At 44.2% G+C, this 25,065-nt stretch overlaps 1 protein-coding gene across 1 annotated transcript in view; it reads right to left on the bottom strand.

Moving 5' to 3' along the window:
- DLG2 (discs large MAGUK scaffold protein 2) overlaps positions 1-25,065 on the bottom strand; it is a 708,566-nt gene that overhangs the window by 307,671 nt on the left and 375,830 nt on the right. The window contains exons 5-9 of the mRNA XM_044284933.1: positions 15,167-15,291; positions 8,463-8,632; positions 5,970-6,106; positions 3,990-4,134; positions 3,101-3,242 (exon numbers count right to left, since the gene is read on the bottom strand). Of these exons, the coding sequence (XP_044140868.1) occupies positions 3,101-3,242; positions 3,990-4,134; positions 5,970-6,106; positions 8,463-8,632; positions 15,167-15,291 (719 nt within the window). The remainder of the gene's footprint in view (positions 1-3,100; positions 3,243-3,989; positions 4,135-5,969; positions 6,107-8,462; positions 8,633-15,166; positions 15,292-25,065) is intronic.

Genomic DNA, 25,065 nt, shown 5'->3' with positions numbered 1-25,065 from the left:
AGGCCCCAAATGATCACAGCACCAAAATATTGCAGCACTGGACTTGTACGGACTCATGCATGCTGTACTAATAAGACAAAAATTAGCAAGGGCTTAAAGGCTATGTACACCTTCGGAGGCAATTTCTGTTTATGATTGCATTTTACAAATTTTTGGCTAAAAATCATATTTTCAATCAGCCTTTATTCAAAATATTGAGCCACCCTGTCACAAAGGGTTAACTGTTTTTCTGTGTGACTGGTACTTTCAGTTTGTGCCGGTCATCTAAGAACCCTTATCTCTAATTTACTAAGAGGTCATAAATACTCATTTAAGCCACATTCTTATCAGTAAGATAAGAACTGACCTATAATGAGTGTTTATAAGGTCAGAGAGCAGAGATAAGGAGTCTGTCCATTCCCCAGATGTCAGAAAAGACAAAAAACCTACAGGCAGAGCATTTCAGCTATGTACAGAAGAAAGGATTCCATATTTTTAATAAAGACCAATTGAAATAAGATTTTTAGCTCAAAATAAGTACAATACAATAATAAAAAAAATTGCCCCCAAAGGAGTAAATAGCCTTTAAGTAATACTGAAATAAAAAATGGAAAAAACAACAACAAGGAACCCCGTCACATAACACTCCTCTTCTGAAAATCTATTTTCTGCCAATATCACATCTTTTACTGGGCTATGGATGAGACGTCACTTCTGCCTTTCCCTGGCACATGCACAGATGAGGAACAGTTCTAGCCCTGTCCAAAGCCCAGGACAGAAACCTGGTGAAGCAAGAGCAAGATTTTCAGAAGAGGAGCGTCACATGTCCGGGGGAGTATATTACTCACTTTCTCCTACAGGTCTGTTACATGTAATTAAGGTGATTGGGTTCTGGGATACCTCTTTAAAAAGGGTTTTGCATCTTACTGTACAAAAGAATGGCATATAGCCAAATATATGCTGAAATGTTCTGATCGGTTGGTGCTCTACCTCTGGGACCCACACCAATCCCTAAAACAAGGGTTCCCTCCATTGCTTAGAAACCCTTATCATGCTGAGGAATTGATGGCATACCCTACCGATGTGACATCACTTCCTGCACTGGGAAATGGGTAACCAATCCAAAAAAGTGAGATATTTATGTATTCTAGCTGGCTATGCTTCCCTGAGCATGGCATACTTTCACTCATGAATATGTCCTACCCCCCTTCCCCGTTCTGCAGTAATGTCCTCCAAGATTTTTGGCACCACACGTGTCAATCTGAAGAGACTGGCCACAGAGGTGTAGCTAGTCACTTTGCTAGGGGAGTGATGTTCTCATGAGACCACCTTGTACCATAGCTTCCAACGGGGCAATGTCTCAGTCAGATCAGAGTGAGAATCCACTGTAGAGAAGAGCCCTTTCTGCAGCGTTTGGGCTCTTCTCTGTTCACAGGTTGTGCCTGGTATTGTGGCACAGACCCTATAGACAGGCGTGGAGTTGTTTCTATTCCTGGACAAAACAAAAAAAAATAATCCTGATCGATAATTAGAGTAGACAATCCATGGGGAACATCAGAATGTAGGTGCTGCACTCCCTATAATTAATTGCGCTAATGATGGTCGGACCACCGCTAGTCATAAAAGCAAAGGCCATCAATGTTTTAGTCCCTTTAAAACAATTTTAATGGGTTGTCCGAGTGTTCAGTAGTGATGACCTATGCACAGGCCATAGTGAATTGACCCATGAGTGTCTGATCATTAGAGATCCAGCTCCTGGCACCCCCACCGATCAGCTGATGATACCATACCTTCCGGTGAGCGCTATAGCCTCTTTTTAGGCCACTGACATCACATTGATCAGTCACATGGCTTTAGCGCAGCTCAGTTCCATTCAATGGACAGCACTAGCTGGAGCATTAAAGCCTCTTCAAACAGCTGATCGGCTATTGCTATTAAACATTTGGACAACCCATCTAATTTATATGCTCGGTATATAACCTAAAGGCTAAGTACACCTTTTTTCAATTAGTCTTTATTAATAATAATCATCCGTTCTGGCACAAAGGGTTAACTGTTTCTCCAGCTGTGTGAATCATACTTTCTCTTGGTCATCTAATATACCTTATCTTTAGAGGTCATAAACACTTATTTAATCAACATTCTTATCATTGAGATACCAATTAAGCTATAATGATGTTTATAAGGCCAGGAGATCAGAGATAAGTGGACGTCAGCTCAGCAAGCCTAATGGAACACAGTAAAAATACAGAGCCTGCTACTAGAGAATCTCAAGAAAAAAGCTCAGCATTTTTTAATAAAGACCAATTGAAAAAATTATTTTGAGCTCAAAATGAATACAATGCAATAATAATAATAAAAAATGCCCCCAAAGGTGTACTTGCCTTTAAGTCAGGTGACAGAGGAGCATAATTACCAACATTTTTGTTGGTAATTTTGGGGTATAAAAGCCCCACCATGGGCTGGGTTGGTCAGGATTAAAAAAGAAACAACAAAAAACTGACTGCTTTAGTCCATACACAGTTGTTTCTGGAAGAAAGCAGCCAACCCTGTTCAACGTAGGGTTCCTAAATTCCTGGCCATTATTTTTCCATTGGTGAAGGTCCCATTGGTGGAAAGCCGAAGATTCCTGATCACAGGGAGGGAAACGGATAACCAGGAAAACAATAATAAATTAGGTGAACTTCTTCTCACTACTGGGTCTTAAGAAAGACATGTCTACGTGAATTTTCATAAAGTTATTCCGGTACAGCGCAGTCATGTATGCATCAAGTGTCCCACCATGAAAATGGATAGAAAAAGAATATTCCGGCCCGGTATGGATATGTGAGTGCAGGTTTCATACCCGAAGCCACAAGCCACAGTGAATTAACCGCTGTCTTAGAAGGAAATGAGAAACTCAGGGTAACGTTCCTATATTTATTTCAGTAAATTACAGCATATCCCAGTCAGTAAAGCACAGAGAATTGTAAAGCTTCGAGCACGATCAGAAATTCCTTAAGTCCAAAGCAAAAACCATCACAAGGTCACCGTCAATTTAAGGAGGCGTCCTGACACAATGTTACTGCTGCTATAAGGCTGCTCGTATTAGAAATAATAGATATGAAAGGCGTTTTCTGACCTGGTGTAGTCATCCTCCACAAGCATGTGCTTTGGGATCGGAGAGTATCTTCCCGGAGAGATTGGCGGCAATGAGCTCTTGTATTCCAAGGTGCCATTGTTTGCAGTGCTGAGGATGTGGCTATCCAGAGGAGGTGAATAGGCTAGGGAGCAGAAAAGAAAAGAGTTCTTCAGAGCCAGGATCCACGACAAGGGGCATCTGGAGCATAGGGTTTAGATGGAGGAGGCCTGGTGGGGTAGAGGTATTAAAGGGGGTTGGGTTTGGTCCACCAAGGAGACTAGGGAGTAGCTGGAGGAGGTCTGGTGTGGAGGTAGTGTTGATAGAGGTTGGGTTTGGGCAACCAAGCCACTCTGCCATACAGACCTACTGTAACAGATTGAATCTCTGCCTTCGTGAAAAAAGTCTACTGACAAGCCATTACAAACTGATGGACAGGGCCTGGCAATATTAGGATGACCTAGTCTAGTGGTGAAGCTATGGAGACCACCATGTTTTCATGTATGAGCTAAGATGGTCAAGGCTACTTTGCACATTTGACTGGTGTAAAAGGATTTTTCGAGATTTAAAGGGCATCTGTCAGCAGATTTGTACCTATGACACTGGCTGACCTATTGCATGTGCTTTTGGCAGCTGAAGGCATCTGTGTTGGTCCCATGTTCATATGTGTCTGCATTGGTGAGAAATATATGCAAATAAGCCTATAGGAGCAATGGTGGCGTTGTCATTACTCCTTGGAGGCTCTGCTCTCTGCAACTGCCGCACCATCTGCACTTTGACAGACCAGGTGTGATCACGTTTTCATGTCTGGCCCTGTCAAAGTGTAGAGGGCGCAAGAAACTGCCCCTAAAATTCCAGTAGTCCAGTATATTATCCTTGTGTTGGTACTTACAGTGAGTGATATCAGGAGGTCCGTACGGATCTGTCATGTATATGGTGGTGGGTTTTCCTACTTTAAGGTAAACTACGTCAGATGTGTTCTTCAGAATAGCTACGGCTTCCTCGTGAGTGACTTCTTCTAAACTGTAATTATTTACCTGAGGAGAGAAGATCAGAACATCACTCCAAGCAAAAATGGTGAATCATGTACAATATATGGACCAATTAAACCCATATTTAAAGACCCTATTAGGCAATAGTAATGGGAGGGGGGGGCCCATTTCGAACCCTTATCTACAAAAAAAACTTCTACTTTGGAGGACCAGACAGCACATTGATGTAAATGAAAACTGTAATACCAAATTTCTCCTGTGGGGGTGCTGTAGGGAAACTGAACACTTTTTGCCAGCTTCCATCACAGATGATCCATGGGGAACCTTTTAATAAAAAGCGACTGTCCAAAGCAGAGAGCCACTTTAAAGACAGATTCTTGAAATGTTGGGTAGTGTCGACATATTATGAACTTCAGCCTTCTGGTGAGACCCTTAGACAATAAAGGTAGAGATGAGTGAAGTTTTGAAAAATTTAATTCGGCAGCTTCGCTGAAACTCCTCAAGAAATTCAATTTGTTATGCTGATTGTGGCATCTGAGACTCAAGTTCAGGTGCTCAGGGGTTAATCCGAGGTTAAAAAAATTGATTGAGGAAAACCCGCCTGGACCTGCAGGGAGCGTGAAGACATCACCACAGGTGATCATGCTTGCCGCATGTGGTGACGTCACCAGCGTGATCTAGTGGGGACCTCCCGCGGCCAGCCTGATCCCCTGCTGACGTCTTCACACTCACCGCAGGTCCTTTGGCGGGTTTTCTTCAATCAAGACGGAGTGGATGACCTCTCTGTGAGCAAGTGAATGAGCTGAGTATAATTTTTATTATTTTCAGCCACCATTTTAGGAAAAATTGATTAGTTACCACGAAATGCAAGGAAATTCGGATATGTGGCGAAATAAATTTTTCCTAAACTTCAGATCGGATTCCACTTTGGATACTTTAATTCGCTCCGTGCTAACTGGGGATATGTACTGAAACAAACCAAGATTTCTTCTACACTCGGCTTTTCCAAGGAGCAGGTGGCAATGTGCTTGCGTTTGATTGGCAGATATTGCTTAAGTCAGAGCACTGGCCTCTTCGGTGCAACCGAGGCCAATGATTGTCTGCATCGGTCATTTGTTGTTGACTTGCCGTCTCCATTGCAGCCGGCCAGGAGAACTTCTGCTCAGTTCTTTGTCTTAGCCTATTCCCCAGTCTTGCTGAAACCAGGCGACCCCTTTAAATTTTAGCCTGGGTTTATATCATCACTTTTAATTATTGTATGGAAAACAGTTTTTAAAATGAATCTCCGCTGTTATGACCGTTTAGTATTTAGGGCCAACATTATGCGCCGATTCATCCCTTAATATACATATCTTTATAGTGATTTACCTGATACAGAGCTCCAAATTCCCTGCACAGGCATAGAGCTGAATGGTAATATTTCTGCTGCCAGAAGTCACCACTAGAGGGAGCTATACCGCATACTGTGTTATTATTGCATTCAATGTATAAACAGTATACAGGAAGCTCCAGAGCTCCCCCTAGTGGTGACTGACATATCTTTTCAAAGGGAACATGTCTACAAGAAATTCACTGATAAACCAGGCACAATGTCTTGTACGGCTAGCTCAGCTGAATGCTAGGAAAGTATGTATAATTCTGGATTAAAACTACTTTATCTCCATTTCACTGCACTCTTAGAGACAGACGTCTGGGGGTTGATGTGGACAGTGGTGCCTGGAACTTTTGAAGTTCTTTGTGTTTTAGTGTCTGATCTGTGGTTCTCGATCCAATCTACAATTCTATGCATGCTGGAAGTTGTAGTTCCACAATGTCCGGATGGCCATAGATTGGAAACCACTGATTTAAATGTAGAAACAAGGGGTGCCCTGTATTCTCACCATTAGTAACCTGTCCCCCACTTGTAGTCGGCCATCTTTTTGTGCTGCTCCTCCTTCAATAATTTTGGTTACATAAATGCTGTTGTCCCCGGGAATGTGTTGGTTTCCGACTCCTCCAGCAATACTGAAGCCCAAACCTGGAAAGAATCAAGAAGGATGAGCTTGGAACACTGAAGACGTCTCATACAGACAATCCCTGACCATACGCCCCATTAGGATGTCATAACAGAGGAGGGTCCTCCATTCCGGACCCCTTCTATGAGCCATAGTGAGGAGCCGCAAAGGAAGATTGGCTCCCACCCTGTAATACTAAATTCCCCCTGTAGTGGCCGCTATCAGGGAAATACATGCTTTCTCCTGGTGATCCTTGCTGAGAGCAGGATCTGCAGCAATCCACTGATCACAGGGCCATTAGAAAAGGGCTGACTGTGTAGATTGCGGGTTTGTTACAATGCAACTAGTCTGGACAATTATCTGTGAGTTAGGGCTCATGCACATGGCCGTAGTTTTTGACCACATGCGATTAGTGTTCTTTGCGGATCGGAGGCAGACCCATTCATCTCAAGGGGGCCGCAAAAAGATGCGGACAGCACACCCATGTGCTGTCTGCATCCGTAAGTCTGTTCTGCAAAAAAATAGAACGTGTCCTATTCTTGTTCACTTTGCGGACAAGGATAGGGCATTTGTGAAGGAGTAAAAAAATTTTTTTTTTTAAATGGCGGCATTCACTCAGCCAGACCGCAAAACACAGCCGCAAAAGTCTCTCTCCTGTCTTGGAGCTTGTCTAGACGGCCCAGCTGGTTCTGTAAGGACCCTTGCAGACGAGCGAGCGTTCCTCCCGCAGCGAGTCCGCATCGCAGCACCCAGCACTGACGGGATTTATGATGCTATGTAACCCTTACAGTTTTGGAATGTATTGGATAACACTGGCAGCATTATGCCGCCGTGTATCCAAACCCTTGCTTTCAGTTTGCGTTTTTCTATCAGTGGTCAAAGGCGCTAGTTGTTTTTTTTTACCACTTTTTGACTTTGAGTTTGTTGATCTCTTATTTAAGGCTACTTTCACACTGACGTTTTTACTGGATCCGGCAGGGTTCAGCAAAAACACTTCCGTTACTGATAATACAACCATCTGTATCCGTTATGAACGGATCCGGTTGCATTATCTTTAACATTGCCAAGACGGATCCGTCATAAACTCCATTGAAAGTCAATGGGTAGACTGATCCGTTTTCTATTGTGGCAGAGAAAACCGATCCGTCCCCATTGACTTGCATTGGGGGTAATGCCGGATCCGTCTTGCTTCACATCCCAGGACAGAAAGCAAACTACAACATGCTGCGGTTTGCTTTCCGGTCTGGGAACGTAACTAAATGGAACGGAATGCATTTTGTCGCACTCCGTTCTGTTCAGTTTTATCCCCATTGACAATGAATGGGGACAAAACGGATATGTTTTTTTCCGGTATTGAGCCCCTATGACGGAACTCAATACCGGAAAACTTAAACGCTAGTGTGAAAGTAGCCTTTTTGGCCATTTTTAACTGTATTTTTTTTTTTTTTTTTTTTAAGCTGTTTTTCAACTCTCATAGATTTCTATGTGAATGTGAAAAAAGGAAACATTATACCTATCGTAAGCTAAAGGTATGATGACAGAACAGGCTATGCAAAAAATAAATAAATCATAATTCGCTATAGCTTTTAAAGTGACGTGGTTACGCGAAAAAATGCAAACAACACACAATGAAAAACCTTGTTAAAAACCACAGAAAACCACATTAAAAAAAGCCAACACCCCCCCCCCCACACACACACTTAAAATCAGGTTAAGGGTTCATGCACACAAACATCTTTTTTTTCCGTTTCCGTTCAGTTTTTTTTACAGGTTCTTATGCATTCACTTCAATGGGTCTGCAAAAAAAAAAAAAACGGAAATGACTCTGTGTACATTCAGTTTTTGTATGTCCGCACGTCCATGAACATGGACCGTTTTGCGGAAAGAACAGGCATTGTTACAAAAAAAATGGATGCAATGCAGATGTCACACGAATGTCTTCCGTTTTTTTTTGCAGATCTGTGTTTTGCGGACCGCAAAATACATACGTTCATGTGCATGAGCCCCATGCACCAAATACAGGTTATACTTACTCCCCGGCACCCGCGTCGTGATGCCCACACGGTCACCGCTGCATCTCCCCGTCGCTTAGATCTAAACATCCGGCGTCGGGGGGGCAGCCAATAGCAGGACGCAACAGGGACGAGCCTCCGTAGCATCGCGGGTGACGCTAGGGAGGCTCGTTCCCGTCATTCATTGATAGAAATCTCGGAGCGGTGCTAAAGGGGCAGAGTACATGACCCTTTCCTTTCTGAGTATTGCTATGGTGCCATCTTCTGACTGGTAAACATAGGCAGACTTCCCCTTTAATGCTTCATGTACCCTGACAGTTCTTAAAGTGACATTACACGACTTTAATAGCGAATAGGGTTCTCTTACCTTTTGGCCCTTTAAAAAGTTTAATTTCTACAACAGTTTCAAGGATGGGTCTTCTCCTGCGTACGTACAGGCGGACAATGGAACCGGCTTCTTTCAGCGCCTCTACGGCTCTGCTGTGCGACACTTCAGACACATCCACCTCATTCACTCGGAGAATACAATCGTTGACCCTGGAACGAAGCTTAAATTTCAGATATCGTGCTTCTCGCAGCGGCTTTTATTGGCAGAATTCGATAGGTTCTGTGTATTGTCACAGGCACATTATGCAAGACCTACGATTTCTGAGAATCCATTGTCATGTACTGCGGCACCGAGGAAAGCAAGGACAATGTATGCGAGAGCTATATGTGTCCAAACCCAGATGAGATCTTCAAAACTGTACTACAACCTTGGCGTATAATGGTCATATACTGTAGTATGCGCCAATTTTTGACAACTGACAACAGGGACCAGTAAAGAAATGCAGACCCCAGAAATCCTAAATACAGAAATCTTAAATGCAGACCCGAAGACTAAAAACCAGACCAAGACCGGACCCTCTAAACCAGGGATGCTCAACCTGCAGCCTTACAGCAGTTGCAAAACTACAACTACCAGCATGCAATAATAACTGTAGGCTATCCAGGTATGCTTGGAGTTGTAGTTTTGCCACAGCTGGAGGGCCTCAGGTTGGGTAGCCATGCTCTAAACAAATTCAGGCTTCTTAAAGGGGTTGTCCCACAAAAAATATTCTACATTTTTTAAACCAGCACCTGGATCTGAATACTTTTGTAATTGCATGTAATTAAAAATTATGTATAGCCACTGAGCTATTCAATAAAATCTATCTGTATAGCGCCACCTGCTGTGTGTTCTTTTTCTTATTGCCGCACATGCTCAGTTTCATCTTCCAACTGCCCCCTGGGCTGTGATAGGGAGAGAGCTGCAGCAGAATGGACACGCCTCCTGAGCTGCAGCAGAAAGGACATGCCCCTTAAACTGCCAGCTTGATATAAATCTAGTGGAGCAATGGATGGGGAGATCTCTGGATCCATGTGAGGTACAGGGCTGGTTCTAGCTTTGTTAGAAAGAGATAGCCGTGTACTATATGATGGATGATTTTCTTTTTTTTTTACATTAATTATGGGATAAACCCTTTAAATAAATACCTGCTCCAGACCCCCTAGACCTCAGACTGACTACAAACCACAGAAACTAATATAGTCCCATAAATATAGACCCTAGACATGACGCCATAAAAACATCAAAGATCGGATGCTCTAAACTAATACAGACATTATAACCCCTAAATAAGTACCTACCTCAGACCACCTTAATAAAGACCTCAGACTGGCATATAAATACAGAATACAGACCCTGTAATACAGTCCCATACATAAAGACCCCAGGTTAGTCTCCTGGCACAACTGCTGTTTTCTGGCAGCTCTCCACTCCACAGAACTGTTGTTGTTTTCCTGGAGAAAACTGCCTTTTTCTGACTTAAGCTTTACACAGGCTCATAGGCAGAACCAGACTGCTCTGGCTGATGCAATCCAACTACACAGCAACTCCCTCAGAGAGGGCAGGGCCAGCCTCCCTCTGATGAGTTAGGCCTGCGCAGCTTTTAGGATTTACAGAGCATAACACAAAGTATTAAAGGGGTTATGCAATGACTGATCTAAAAAAAATGGAAATCAGATATTATATAGAACATGACAATCTCTTTTTAACAAAGCTAGAACCAACCCTGCATCTCACATAGATCCGGAGATCTCCCCATTCATTGCTCCAATTATTCTGCTAAATTTATTTAAGGCTGGAAGCTTGGGAAGAGAGGAGTGTGTATCCTTTCTCAGCATGTCCATTCTGCTGTAGCTCTTTCCCTGAAACTGCCACAGCATCTAACTGAAGATATGGCTGGTGACAGCTGAAGATTTGAACTGAGCGCGTGCGACCACCTTAGTGACTTGGACAAGAAATTGGGAAAGAACAAACAGCAGGTGGCGCTATACAGATACATTTTATTGAATAACTCAGTGGCTATACTAAATTTTTAATTACATGCAATTACAAAAGTATTCAGATCCAGGTGCTGGTTTAAAAAATGTAGAATATTTTTTCGGCAAAACCACTTTAGCTCTTTCAGCACCATATTAACACTTAGCAGTGGTCTGTGTCACTGCATATGTCAGGTTAGAGAAACATACTAAGTCACAGGATGGGACCTCTATAGCCAGTATATGATCTTTGAGACTGGATTTCTAGCTAGCAAGGGGCTAGCATTGTAACGTTCCTGAATCCTGGTTGGAGAGAGAAGTAACACTCATAAATTAAGGCCTACTGGATGATCCTGGGGGCTGCCGAAACCATAACTCTATGGCAGCACAGGGCAAAAGAATAGCCGCTGCAGCCTGCGGGGCAGAGAAGATAGAGTAGGAGTCGGCTGGAGAAGCCTGGAGTATCCCTGGCCAAAGGTGGAGAACAGAACGAGAGAAAAGACAGAGTCAGGAGATCCATTGCTTCCTGATGTGAACTGCTGCTGTCGATGTAAAGTGTAGTAAAGGGGTTGTCCAATCCAGTGCTCTGCCATGTTCCCCAGGCTGCAGAGGTGACATCACTTGCATTCTGTGTATTTTGCTCTCTTGCCTCCCTAGGTCCCTTTAAAGGCTATGAACACCTTCAGGGGAAAACTTTTTTTTTTTATAATTGCATTTTTCTCCTTTTTGGCTAAAAATAATTTTTTCAATTGGTCTTTATTAAAAAAAAAATATTCAGTCGTTCTGTCACAAAGGGTTAAAGGGGTTGTCTCACATCAGCAAATGGCATTTATCAAAATTAATACAATGCAATAATAAAATAAATTTGTCCTCCAAAGAGTACATAGCCTTTTATACTGAATGCCTAGCCTCAGGATTAGCCTTCAATATCCCATTGATGGGAGTCCGAAACCCCAACTGCCAATCAGCGGCAATAGCTGCACTGGAATGGGAGCTAGGAATAACCAGTTCCGGCCATTACACAATAGATGGAGCTGTAGTTTTGGCACTATACATACCCCAGAACAGCTAATCATGGGGGATGCAGGGTGTCTAACCACCACTGGCCATATATTGAAGGTCTATCCTGAGGTTCTCGAGCTTTGCAGGAGGAAGCGGGAGAGAGCGATTTTAGGGAGAATGTTTTCACTATACTAGTTCCCCAACACTGTGTATTAGGTATGACATACCGAGCACATAATGGGTTAATATAGTTAATGTGACCTGGATTGTAAGTCAGTCGACTAAAACACAGACTAAACCCTGTGACAATGGCTGGCGGCAGAGTATCAAACTGATTTAGGCTAAACAAATGTGACTTGCGAAGTTCAGTGACAGCATTCAGGCGCAGCTGATCCCCGATTCTGGGTCTGTCTGCTAACTTATTCTAGAGAAAGCATCTGCCTCCTATAATAAAAAAAAAGTCTAAAAATGTATATATCGCTAATAAAAGTCCTTTACCAGAAAAGCATAGCTGCTGTCTTCCAGAAACAGCGCCTACATCGAGAATGGAGCCTTGAAAGTGGTGGAGGGCGCACTGCACATTTCTATGGGGCTGAGCGCCAGCTGAGCTATTTCCATCGGCCCACAGAAGTGAATAAGAGCGGTGGCCGGTTATGCGCAGTGTGCACCCATTCACTTCTATGGGAAGAGCCAGACCGGAGTCCTCCAGCCACCACTTTGCGGGGCTCCGTTTAGGTGGCCCGCACCTATCAGACAATGGGGGCATATCCTATGCATCCATTATCTGAGATGAGACAACCCATATAACTCTTAGACAGCGATTACAAAGAGTGTCTCTCGCTCTGGAGGACCAGACTACCCAATGATTTGAATGGACGTTGTGTAATGCTTCGTTCATCCTGTGGGGATGCTGCAGCGAATCTGAACACCAAATTTCCTCACCAATTTCAGCTGATCGTTGGAGGTTGTAGCCCGGTTACACTATCGGATTAGCTTAGTCTACGGTACTTTCACATCTGCGTTTTTAAATCCGACAGGCAGTTCCGTCAGAGTTCACCGTATCTAGCACATGCACCGCTGGATCCCCATTGACTACAATGGGATCCAGACGGTTTCTGGCATGAGTGCCGGGTTTTGCCTGAACAAAAAGTGATGCATGCAACAGTTTTTGTCCAGCTGAAACCCAGCACTCATGCCCGAAACCTTCTGGATCCCCGTTGGATCCCATTGTAGTCAACTGGGATCCAGCCGTGCACACGGCCCTATTGGGCAATGCTGGAGATGGTGAACTCTGCCGGAACTGCCTGCCGGATTTAAAAATGCACATGTGAAACTAGCCTTATTGAGAAGGAGCCCTTCTAATAAGGGTCCATTCACATGTCTGTAGGTGTTTTGCGATCAGCAAATTGCGGACCCGCAAAACACGGACACAGGCACCGTGCGTTCCGCATTTCGTGGACCGCACAGCCGGCACTATAATAGAAAATGCCTTTTCTTGTCCGTAGTGTGCTGTTCGCATCCGTTCCGGCCCTATTGAAAATGAATGGGTCCGCACCGGTTCTGCAAAATTGCAGAACGGAATCTAGACCCAAGTTGCGGACGTGTGAATGGACCCTTAGTAGCGATTGCTCAAAGAGGAGTACCCCTTTTAATGTACAGAACTATATGAATAGGAATAGTTAGGCTACTTTCACACTGGCATTTTGGCTTTCCGTTTGTGAGATCCGTTCAGGGCTCTCACACGCGGTCCAAAACAGATCAGTTTTGTCCTAATGCATTTTGAATGGAAAAGGATCCGCTCAGAATATATCAGTTTGCCTCCGTTTCGCCTCTATTCCGCTTTGGAGGCGGACACCAAAACGCTGTTTGCAGCATTTTGCTGTCTGTCTGACGAAGCGGAGCCAAACGGATCCATCCTGGCACACAATGTAAGTCAATAGGGACGGATCCGTTTTCTCTGACACAATCGAAAACGGTGTTCAAGACGGATCCATCCTGGCTATAGAAGACATAATACAACCGGATCCGTTCATGACAGATGCATGCGGTTGTATTATTGTAACGGAAGAGATGAGCGAAGTTATGGAAAATTCCATCCGGCTGCTTTGCCGAATTTCAAATAGTCGCTTTGTGGCGAATTACTTTGTCACGGAGCTTATTTTTTTGTATGTAGCAGGTGCAATGATGGGGAATGGCGACCGTGCTGCCCCCTGTCATTGAACGCATCTAATACCCCATTCATCGCTGACCACGGCGTCTGAGACTACCATTTAGCCCTTCTATTTGTTTTATTTTTTACCCTGATTAACCCCTGAAATGGCAAAATGGAAGCCTCAGGTAGCCTAAAATGCCAGTTGGAAGCCCTTTCATGAGGGGAACACATGTAGCGGAATGATGTCCTGCACATATGGCTGAGCTATTAGTGTCCCTTGTATCACTACTAGGAGTGACCGACTGTCATATGTGATTGCCCCCAGATCATTACACCAGCAGTTGGGGCAGTGTGTCCTCCACAGCAAAGGCAGGTCAGAACGATAGTGTAGTCTGGGAGCTGGATATGGACCCTCATGTGTGTATATTGTTGCTATCCTGTCTTATCTTGGCCTCCAGCAGTACAACAGACCTGTCATCTCGCCCATCCTCTAAGGATAAGGACATTACTGTGCTCATTCTGTCTCAGTCTATGCAGTAAAGCTAAGTAGTGAGAGCGCCCGTCTGTTCTGGCTCCCCTAGTGGCCAGTATGTGGAATTTATTTTTTAAGTCCAGGCATTTCTCATGTTGCATAACTTCTGTTTTGTTGATATCAGAATGACAGAATGAATTAATAATGGCACACGGAGACTTCCGCGCGGGATAAGATGTCATTATGTAACCTGAATGATATTTCTTGGCAGGATGAGGATGCATTAGCAGATTTCAGACATCATTTGGTTTGAGCCGAGAGAAACTTATTAGTTTTATTGATGAATAAATAAACAAGTTGTACCGCGATCCGAAGTGTGCACAGGAATAAACTTCAGAATATTGGGGGGTGGAAGGGGAAATTTCTTAAAAGGGCACCTGTTAGCCAGATCAACCTTTTTGAACCAGGTATACTGTCTGGTCGGGTTCATCCTGCTGAATAAAATGGTATCTGTTTTGTGTATATCGGTTGTAGTGTTCCTGAGAAAAAGTACTTCTATTCCTTAAGCAAATGAAGGCTTCAGCGCCCTGCGGGGGCGTGACCAGCAGTGGAAAGCGGAAGCACTAGGCCCCGCCCCTCTGTGCACTGAAGCCCTAGACTGTGTAAAGAATAAAAAAAAAAATTTTCTCGGGAACCCCACAACTGATTTTCACAAGATAGGTATCATTTTAATCAGCAGGCTCAACCTTACCATGCAGTATGCCTGGTTTACTGGGGTTGATACTGCTGAAAGCTGCTCTTTAACTGAGATCATAAGAAAGTGACTAAAACTTAATAGTTCCTACCAGTAGGTGGTACATTAGAGATCGACATGGATAAGTTACCACAGCGCATGTGGTCAGGCACAGTACTGCAAGCTAAATCTTATCAATGGTTTTAACGTGCACCATTACTTGTGATGCTACATCTGTATATTTATAAGTAATGTCCACACTGCAGTGACATCAAAGTACAGAGAGCTCTATTCTGTTAGCCTAGGAAAACTAAAATAATTGATCCTTATTGCTTCCTAGATGCCACGCAAGTCATCAGTGTGTCCTACCTGAGTCTTCCATCTTCTGCCGCTGCTCCTCCCGGTATGATCTTTGTAATAAATATTCCCGGGTCATCTCCTACATGAGGGTTATCTATTCCTCCAGCGATACTAAAGCCAAGACCCGAATTTCCCTATAAATAGAGATACTCAATCAATCAATAGATGGTACATGACACAAATGCACAAAAACAATACAATAGTCTAAGAAAACGGCAACATCAAACTGTGCAATAGAAACAATTGCTCTCGGGAATGTTTCTGTTTAGCAAAATTGTAGAGCAGCAGTTTGTGCTCCAGAGCTGGCCCTCCTTCTATAGGTAAACTGCACATAAAAGAGAGGGAGCCCCGTAAAGAGGTTACCCATAATTAATGTAAAAAAGTTAAAATCAGACATCATATAGTACATGACAACCTCTTTCTAACAAAGCTAGAACCAGCGCTGGACCTCCCATGGATCCAGAGATCTCCACATTCATTGTTAGATTGATTCCGAGCATCAGCCCAGAGTCGTGTCCTTTCTCAGGGTGTATGTCCTTTCTGCAGCAGCTCTCTCCCTATTACAGCTCAGGAGGCTTGTCTTTTCTGCAGCAGTTCTCTCCCTATTACAGCTCAGGAAGCATGTCCTTTCTGCAGCAGCTCTCTCCCTACCACAGCTCAGGGTGTATGTCCTTTCTGCAGCAGTTCTCTCCCTATTACAGCTCAGGGTGTATGTCCTTTCTGCAGCAGCTCTCTCCCTATTACAGCTCAGGGTGTATGTCCTTTCTGCAGCAGCTCTCTCCCTATTACAGCTCAGGAGGCATGTCCTTTCTGCAGCAGCTCTCTCCCTATTACAGCTCAGGAGGCCTGTCTTTTCTGCAGCAGCTCTCTCCCTATTACAGCTCAGGAGGCCTGTCTTTTCTGCAGCAGCTCTCTCCCTATTACAGCTCAGGAGGCCTGTCTTTTCTGCAGCAGCTCTCTCCCTATTACAGCTCAGGAGGCCTGTCTTTTCTGCAGCAGCTCTCTCCCTATTACAGCTCAGGAGGCCTGTCCTTTCCGCAGCAGCTCTCTCCCTATTACAGCTCAGGAGGCCTGTCTTTTCTGCAGCAGCTCTCTCCCTATTACAGCTCAGGAGGCCTGTCTTTTCTGCAGCAGCTCTCTCCCTATTACAGCTCAGGAAGCCTGTCCTTTCCGCAGCAGCTCTCTCCCTATTACAGCTCAGGAGGCCTGTCCTTTCTGCAGCAGCTCTCTCCCTATTACAGCTCAGGAGGCCTGTCTTTTCTGCTGTAGCTCTCTCCCTGAAACTGTTACAGAAGATGGCACTGGGCATGTGCGACCACCTCAGTGAGGTAGACACAGCAATAAGAAGAATAGGGATGAGCGAATCGACTTCGGATGAAACATCCGAAGTCGATTCACATAAAACTTTGTTTCAATGCTGTACGGAGCGAGCGCTCATCACAATATTAGAATGTATTGGCTCCTGAGCTGCTCCGTACAGTATTGAAACAAAGTTTTATGCGAATTGACTTCGGATGTTCCATCCTAAATTGATTCGCTCATCCCTAAAGAAGAACTAACAGCAGGTGGCGCTATATAGATACATTTTATTGAATAACGCAGTGGCTATGCTAAATTTTTAATTACATGTAGTTACAAAAGTATTCAGATCCATAGATCTAGGCTTTTCAAGGCGTCTCTCCTGCTTTCCTCCAGAAGGTTGTAATGAAGTTCGATGAGGCTCCAGGATATTTATTCTGATTAAAAATCTGAAGATAAGGCCTTCCTATCTGAGGAGAATTAGTAGAAGACGACATTTCATCCATCCCATAAATAAGACATGGAGGACGGCAACAGCTGATGGTATCTTCAAGAGATAATGCAGGTCTCGGCACACAAAGCAACGCTCCGTATCGCCTCATTAAAATGTTAATAAGCCGCGTTCCTGAGACGCAGGTACAGGGCATCTCCATTATATATGAAAACATAGATATGAATCTTCCCAAATATCATCCAACTCATTGCCCATTAGCCTCCCGGTCATCACAGCCTTGTTGTGCAAAGTACTGATTCTGCATGGGCTGCAGATACACCATCACTGTGTATACCGGACAATTTCCAGTACACAGAAAGGACCGTCAGTGAAAAAAATTGCCTTTAAAAATGGACACACTGTATATCTTATGCCCCCTCCCCCACATTGCCCCCCTGGACATTAAATAGCCCCCACTGTGCCCCCAGTATGAATAATGGCCCCACAGTGTCCCCAGTATGAATAATAGCCCCATAGTACCCCCAGTATGAATAATGGCCCCATAGTGTCCCCAGGATGAATAATGGCCCCACAGTGTCCCGAGTATGAATAATAGCCCCCACAGTGCCCCCAGTATGAATAATGGCCCCATAGTGCCCCCAGTATGAGTAATGGCCCCATAGTGCCCCCAGTACAAATAATGGTTCCATAGTGTCCCCCAGTATGAATAATAGCCCCCAGTGCCCCCAGTATGAATAATGGCCCCACAGTGCCCCCAGTATGAATAATGGCCCCACAGTGTCCCCAGTATGAATAATGGTTCCATAATGTCCCCAGTATGAATAATGGTTCCATAATGTCCCCCAGTATGAATAATGGCCCACAGTGTCCCCAGTATGAATAATAGCCCCACAGTGCCCCCTGTATGAATAATGGCCCCACAGTGCCCCCAGTACGAATAATGGCCCCACAGTGTCCCCAGTATGAATAATGGCCCCACAGTGTCCCCAGTATGAATAATGGCCTCAAAGCGCCTCCAGTATGAAAAAAGTCCCCATAATGCCCCCAGTATGAATAATGGCCCCACAGTGTCGCCAGTATGCATAATGGCCTCAAAGTGCTCCCAGTATGAATAATATTCCATGGGTGTATTGAAAAAAATCCACTGCACTGCCCTGTAAACAGTGAAAAAAACAAGTGTATTTATTCACACGTCACGGCGACATTTCAGTGCCCTCACGGAACCTTTCTCAAGCCATTACCATTATTCACACGTGGCTTGAGAAAGGTTCTGTGAGGGGACTGATACGTCGCTGTGGCATGTGTTTTTTACAGGGTAGTGCCGTGGATTTTTTCATATATATATATTTAAAGCGCATGTCCAGAAGCCTAGCAACCACAACTCAAACAAACGAAGCCAGGAGACGTTACCAGAGTCACATGATCGATCACATGACCATCCACATGACTCGTGCAACCATCACAATACTACGCTGAGAGGAGCGCTTGGAAACGCCAAGCCAGCGGGGAGGGGCAAGCGCACATAGGTCAACAACACCAGTGACCATGCGCTCCTCTGGGCGTGGTCTCGCGATGGTTGCACGAGTCATGTGGATGGTCATGTGATCGATCATGTGACTCTGGTGACGTCTCCTGGCTTCGTTTGTTTGAGTTGTGGTTGCTAGGCTTCTGGACATGCGCAGTCTTACTTAGAGGACGTGGATCTTGACGCCGCTTGTCTGTCCCCGCTGTGTGAGTTTTCTTTTATTAATTACAGCTATTGCTGACACTTATTATGCACAGGTGATGCTACACTGATTTATTGTGTCTAATTTGCACATTTTATAGTATATGTCTGTATGAATTACGAATATTGCCAATTTGCACATTTGAACATAATCATGGAGACTATATTGATGCTACACAGATTATTATATAACTGTATCGTATGTATTTTTAACACTTATTTACATGATTGTATTATTTATTAATTGATTGTCACTTAATTTGTTGCTATGTATTCTGGGTATATATACCCCTGTGAGACACCATGTTATATGCTTGATAAAGACTGCATTGAGCGGTTGAAACGTTGCAGAGGGGTCAATAACGGGTCCATCGTTTTCACTTTATCCTTGGAGTGCTGCCTCATCTTTTGAATATATATCAATCCATTAGCCGTTGAGCCTGCGGCTTGGAGGATTTTGCACCCACGTTATTGGACTAGTGCTGCTGTTGAATGTTTTTGTTTGCTATATATATACAGTACAGACCAAAAGTTTGGACACACCTTCTCATTCAAAGAGTTTTCTTTATTTTCATGACTATGAAAATTGTAGATTCACACTGAAGGCATCAAAACTATGAATTAACACATGTGGAGTTATATACATAACAAAAAAGTGTGAAACAACTGAAAATATGTCATATTCTAGGTTCTTCAAAGTGGCCACCTTTTGCTTTGATTACTCCTTTGCACACTCTTGGCATTCTCTTGATGAGCTTCAAGAGGTAGTCACCTGAAATGGTCTTCCAACAGTCTTGAAGGAGTTCCCAGAGATGCTTAGCACTTGTTGGCCCTTTTGCCTTCACTCTGCGGTCCAGCTCACCCCAAACCATCTCGATTGGGTTCAGGTCCGGTGACTGTGGAGGCCAGGTCATCTGGCGCAGCACGCCATCACTCTCCTTCATGGTCAAATAGCCCTTACACAGCCTGGAGGTGTGTTTTGGGTCATTGTCCTGTTGAAAAATAAATGATGGTCCAACTAAACGCAAACCGGATGGAATAGCATGCCGCTGCAAGATGCTGTGGTAGCCATGCTGGTTCAGTATGCCTTCAATGTTGAATAAATCCCCAACAGTGTCACCAGCAAAGCACACCCACACCATCACACCTCCTCCTCCATGCTTCACGGTGGGAACCAGGCATGTAGAGTCCATCCGTTCACCTTTTCTGCGTCGCACAAAGACACGGTGGTTGGAACCAAAGATCTCAAATTTGGACTTATCAGACCAAAGCACAGATTTCCACCGGTCTAATGTCCATTCCTTGTGTTCTTTAGCCCAAACAAGTCTCTTCTGCTTGTTGCCTGTCCTTAGCAGTGGTTTCCTAGCAGATATTCTACCATGAAGGCCTGATTCACACAGTCTCCTCTTAACAGTTGTTCTAGAGATGTGTCTGCTGCTAGAACTCTGTGTGGCATTGACCTGGTCGCTAATCTGCTGCTAACCTGCGATTTCTGAGGCTGGTGACTCGGATGAACTTATCCTCTGCAGAAGAGGTGACTCTTGGTCTTCCTTTCCTAGGGCGGTCCGCATGTGAGCCAGTTTCTTTGTAGCGCTTGATGGTTTTTGTGACTGCACTTGGGAACACTTTCAAAGTTTTCCCAATTTTTCGGACTGACTGACCTTCATTTCTTAAAGTAATGATGGCCACTCGTTTTTCTTTACTTAGCTGCTTTTTTCTTGCCATAATACAAATTCTAACAGTCTATTCAGTAGGAGCTGTGTATCCACCTGACTTCTCCACAACGCAACTGATGGTCCCAACCCCATTTATGAGGCAAGAAATCCCACTTATTAAACCTGACAGGGCACACCGGTGAAGTGAAAACCATTTCAGGTGACTACCTCTTGAAGCTCATCAAGAGAATGCCAAGAGTGTGCAAAGCAGTAATCAAAGCAAAAGGTGGCTACTTTGAAGAACCTAGAGAACATGTGTTAATTCATAATTTTGATGCCTTCAGTGTGAATCTACAATTTTCATAGTCATGAAAATAAAGAAAACTTTTTGAATGAGAAGGTGTGTCCAAACTTTTGGTCTGTACTGTGTGTATATATATATATATATATATATATATATATATACACTCACCTAAAGAATTATTAGGAACACCTGTACTAGATAATCATTAATGCGATTATCTAGTCAACCAATCACATGGCAGTTGCTTCAATGCATGTAGGGTTGTGGTCCTGGTCAAGACAATCTCCTGAACTCCAAACGGAATGTCAGAATGGGAAAGAAAGGTGATTTAAGCAATTTTGAGCGTGGCATGGTTGTTGGTGCCAGATGGGTCGGTCTGAGTATTTCACAATCTGCTCAGTTACTGGGATTTTCACGCACAACCATTTCTAGGGTTTACAAAGAATGGTGTGAAAAGGGAAAAACATCCAGTATGTGGCAGTCCTGTGGGCGAAAATGCCTTGTTGATGCTAGAGGTCAGAGGAGAATGGGCCGACTGATTCAAGCTGATAGAAGAGCAACGTTAACTGAAATAACCACTTGTTACAACCGAGGTCTGCAGCAAAGCATTTGTGAAGCCACAACACGCACAACCTTGAGGTGGATGGGCTACAACAGCAGAAGACCCCACCGGGTACCACTCATCTCCACTACAAATAGGAAAAAGAGGCTACAATTTGCACGAGCTCACCAAAATTGGACTGTTGAAGACTGGAAAAATGTTGCCTGGTCTGATGAGTCTCGATTTCTGTTGAGACATTCAAATGGTAGAGTCCAAATTTGGCATAAACAGAATGAGAACATGTATCCATCATGCCTTGTTACCACTGTGCAGGCTGGTGGTGTTGGTGTAATGGTGTGGGGGATGTTTTTTTGGCCACACTTTAGGCCCCTTAGTGCCAATTGGCCATCGTTTAAATGCCACGGGCTACCTGAGCATTGTTTCTGACCATGTCCATCCCTTCATGACCACCATGTACCCATCCTCTGATGGCTACTTCCAGCAGGATAATGCACCATGTCACAAAGCTCGAATCATTTCAAATTGGTTTCTTGAACATGACAATGAGTTCACTGTACTAAAATGGCCCCCACAGTCTACAGATCTCAACCCAATAGAGCATCTTTGGGATGTGGTGGAATGGGAGCTTCGTGCCCTGGATGTGCATCCCTCAAATCTCCATCAACTGCAAGATGCTATCCTATCAATATGGGCCAACATTTCTAAAGAATGCTATCAGCACCTTGTTGAATCAATGCCACGTAGAATTAAGGCAGTTCTGAAGGCAAAAGGGGGTCCAACACCGTATTAGTATGGTGTTCCTAATAATTCTTTAGGTGAGTGTATATACTCATCCACTTGTACACACAGGGACACTCGCTCCCCACTGAGAGCAGAAGGACCTGTGCCCCCAGCGTGATGATGTCAATACGCTGCGAGCGTCAGGTCCTAAACCCTGCAGTGAGGTGCGAGTGTCCCTGTGTGTACAAGTGGATGAGGAGAGTATATAGGGTATATTTTTTAAAGGGATTCTGTCATCAGGATTTTAGCAACAGAGCTTTCCACATTAACACATCAGTCTCCTCGATTTAGTTTAAAATATTCTAGTCTTACTGCCATTTGTCTTGTCATTTCTGGAAAAAAAACGCTTTTATTCATATGCAAATTACCTCTCTAAGGAGCCCAAGGGGCTGTCCCTCTGGCCGTTGGAGCCCAGCCGCGCCCATTCTCTTGGAGCCCAGCACTGCAAATTATTCACTCCTTTCATCGCTGACGTCATTGTTCTGGTGTGCCGTAATCTCGCGCATGCTCCCTGGATCCACTCGTCCTCAGCGAACGAAGCGCGCATGCGCCAGCTGTCTGCGCACTTCGCTTGACCTGGAAAGGAAGAGCGGAGTGGTGCTAGATCCCTGACAGGCGGAGGACCGAGGTGCAGGAGAGGAGGCACGCTGGCAGCTGGCGCATTGATCGCTGAGGCTGCTGCCAGGACACCGCATGGGCACTGACGAGTGGATCCAGAGAGCATGCGCGAGATTACGGCGCACCAGAACAATGACGTCAGCGATGAAAGGAGTGAATAATTTGCAGTGGGGCTCCAAGAGAATGGGCGCGGCTGGGCTCCAACGTCCAGAGGGACAGCCCCTTGGGCCCCTTAGAGAGGTAATTTGCATAAGAATTTTTTACAGAAATGACAAGACATATGGCAGTAAGACTAGAATATTTTAAACTAAATCGATTCAAAATCCAGGAGACTGATGTGTTAATGTGAAAAGCTCTGTTGCTAAAATCCTGATGACAGAATTCCTTTAATCCCTGAATGGCATTTTTGAAAAAACTGTGTACCCGTTTTTAATGAATGTTAGATGGGTGTACTCTAGGGATGAGCGAACCCGAACTGTATAGTTCGGGTTCGTACCGAATTTTGGGGTGTCCGTGACACGGACCCGAACCTGAACATTTTCGTAAAAGTCTGGGTTCGGGTTCGGTGTTCGTCGCTTTCTTGGCGCTTTTTGAAAGGCTGCAAAGCAGCCAATCAACAAGCGTCATACTACTTGCCCCAAGAGGCCGTCACAGCCAGGCCTACTATTGGCATGGCTGTGATTGGCCAGTGCAGCATGTGACCCAGCCTCTATTTAAGCTGGAGTAACGTAGCGCCGCACGTCACTCTGCTCTGATCAGTATAGGGAGAGGTTGCAGCTGCGACGTTTGGGCGAGATTAGGCAGTGATTAACTCCTCCAAAAGACTTCATTCAGAGATCGATCTGCAGCGGTGGATGATTGAACTGCTGCTATTCAATTGCTCACTGTTTTTAGGCTGCCCAGAGCGTTTTTCATTCACTTTTTTCTGGGGTGATCGGCGGCCATTTTGTGTCTTGTGGTGCGCCAGCACAAGCTGCCACCAAGTACATTTAACCCTCAATAGTGTGGTTATTTTTTGGCTATATCCTACATCAGGGTGAAGCTGTCACACCAAGTGCATTTAACCATCAATAGTCTGGTTATTTTTTGGCCATATACTACATCAGGGGCAAGCTGTCACCAAGTGCATTTAACCCTCAATAGTGTGGTTGTTTTTTTGGCTATATCCTACATCAGGGTGAAGCTGTCACACCAAGTGCATTTAACCATCAATAGTGTGGTTATTTTTTGGCCATATACTACATCAGGGGCAAGCTGTCACCAAGTGCATTTAACCCTCAATAGTGTGGTTGTTTTTTGGCTATATCCTACATCAGGGTGAAGCTGTCACACCAAGTGCATTTAACCATCAATAGTGTGGTTATTTTTTAGCCATATACTACATCAGGGGCAAGCTGAGCCTGTCACCAAGTGCATTTAACCCTCAATAGTGTGGTTGTTTTTTGGCTATATCCTACATCAGGGTGAAGCTGTCACACCAAGTGCATTTAACCATCAATAGTGTGGTTATTTTTTGGCTATATCCTACATCAGGGTCAAGCTGTCACACCAAGTGCATTTAACCATCAATAGTGTGGTTATTGTTTGGCCATATCCCAGTCTAATTCTGTCTGTAAACATATACCTGTCACCCAGCGCCTAAATAATAGGCCTCAAATTTATAGTCAGCTAAATCTGTGGTTATTGCTGTGGCTGGGCAAGTTATTTAGTGTCCGTCAAAGCACAGTTTTTGTTCTGGGTTGAAATACAATTCCCAGTTTAGCAATTCTCTAAATTTGTGGTTTCTGCTGTATCAGGCCTACTTTAAATTTATCCCTAAAAGGGTATATTAGATTCAAGGTGCAGATAGGGTCATTCTCAATAACTTCACACACACGCTACTGTGCATATCCCAGTCTAATTCTGTCCGTAAACGTATACCTGTCACCCAGCGCCTAAATAATAGGCCTCAAATTTATATTCATCCAAATCTGTCATTATTGCTGTAGCTGATCAAGTTATTTAGTGTCCGTCAAAGTACAGTTTTTGTTCTGGGTTGAAATACAATTCCCAATTTTGCAATTTCCTAATTTAGTGGTTTCTGCTGTATCAGACCTACTTTAAATCTATCCCTAAAAGGGTATATAAGATTCAAGGTGCACATAGGGTCATTCTCAATAACTTCACACACACGCTACTGTGCATTTCCAAGTCTAATTCTGTCAGTAAACGTATACCTGTCACCCAGCGCCTAAATAATAGGCCTCAAATTTATAGTCAGCTAAATCTGTGGTTACTGCTGTGCCTGTATTAGTGTAATACAGTACCTAAATAGATAGCTAGATAGTGTTAGGTGTCTGTAAAAAAAGGCCTGAATTTGAATTCAATACATTGGGCCAAATAATATTTTTGTTGTTGTGGTGAACGATAACAATAAGGAAAACATCTAGTAAGGGACGCGGACGCGGACATGGTCGTGGTGGTGTTAGTGGACCCTCTGGTGCTGGGAGAGGACATGGCCGTTCTGCCAC

Source organism: Bufo gargarizans, chromosome 3, assembly GCF_014858855.1.
Source record: "Bufo gargarizans isolate SCDJY-AF-19 chromosome 3, ASM1485885v1, whole genome shotgun sequence".
Lineage (NCBI taxonomy): Eukaryota > Metazoa > Chordata > Amphibia > Anura > Bufonidae > Bufo > Bufo gargarizans.
The sequence above is the reverse complement of the archived record's forward strand: the minus strand, read 5'-3'. Positions and strand labels throughout refer to the sequence as shown.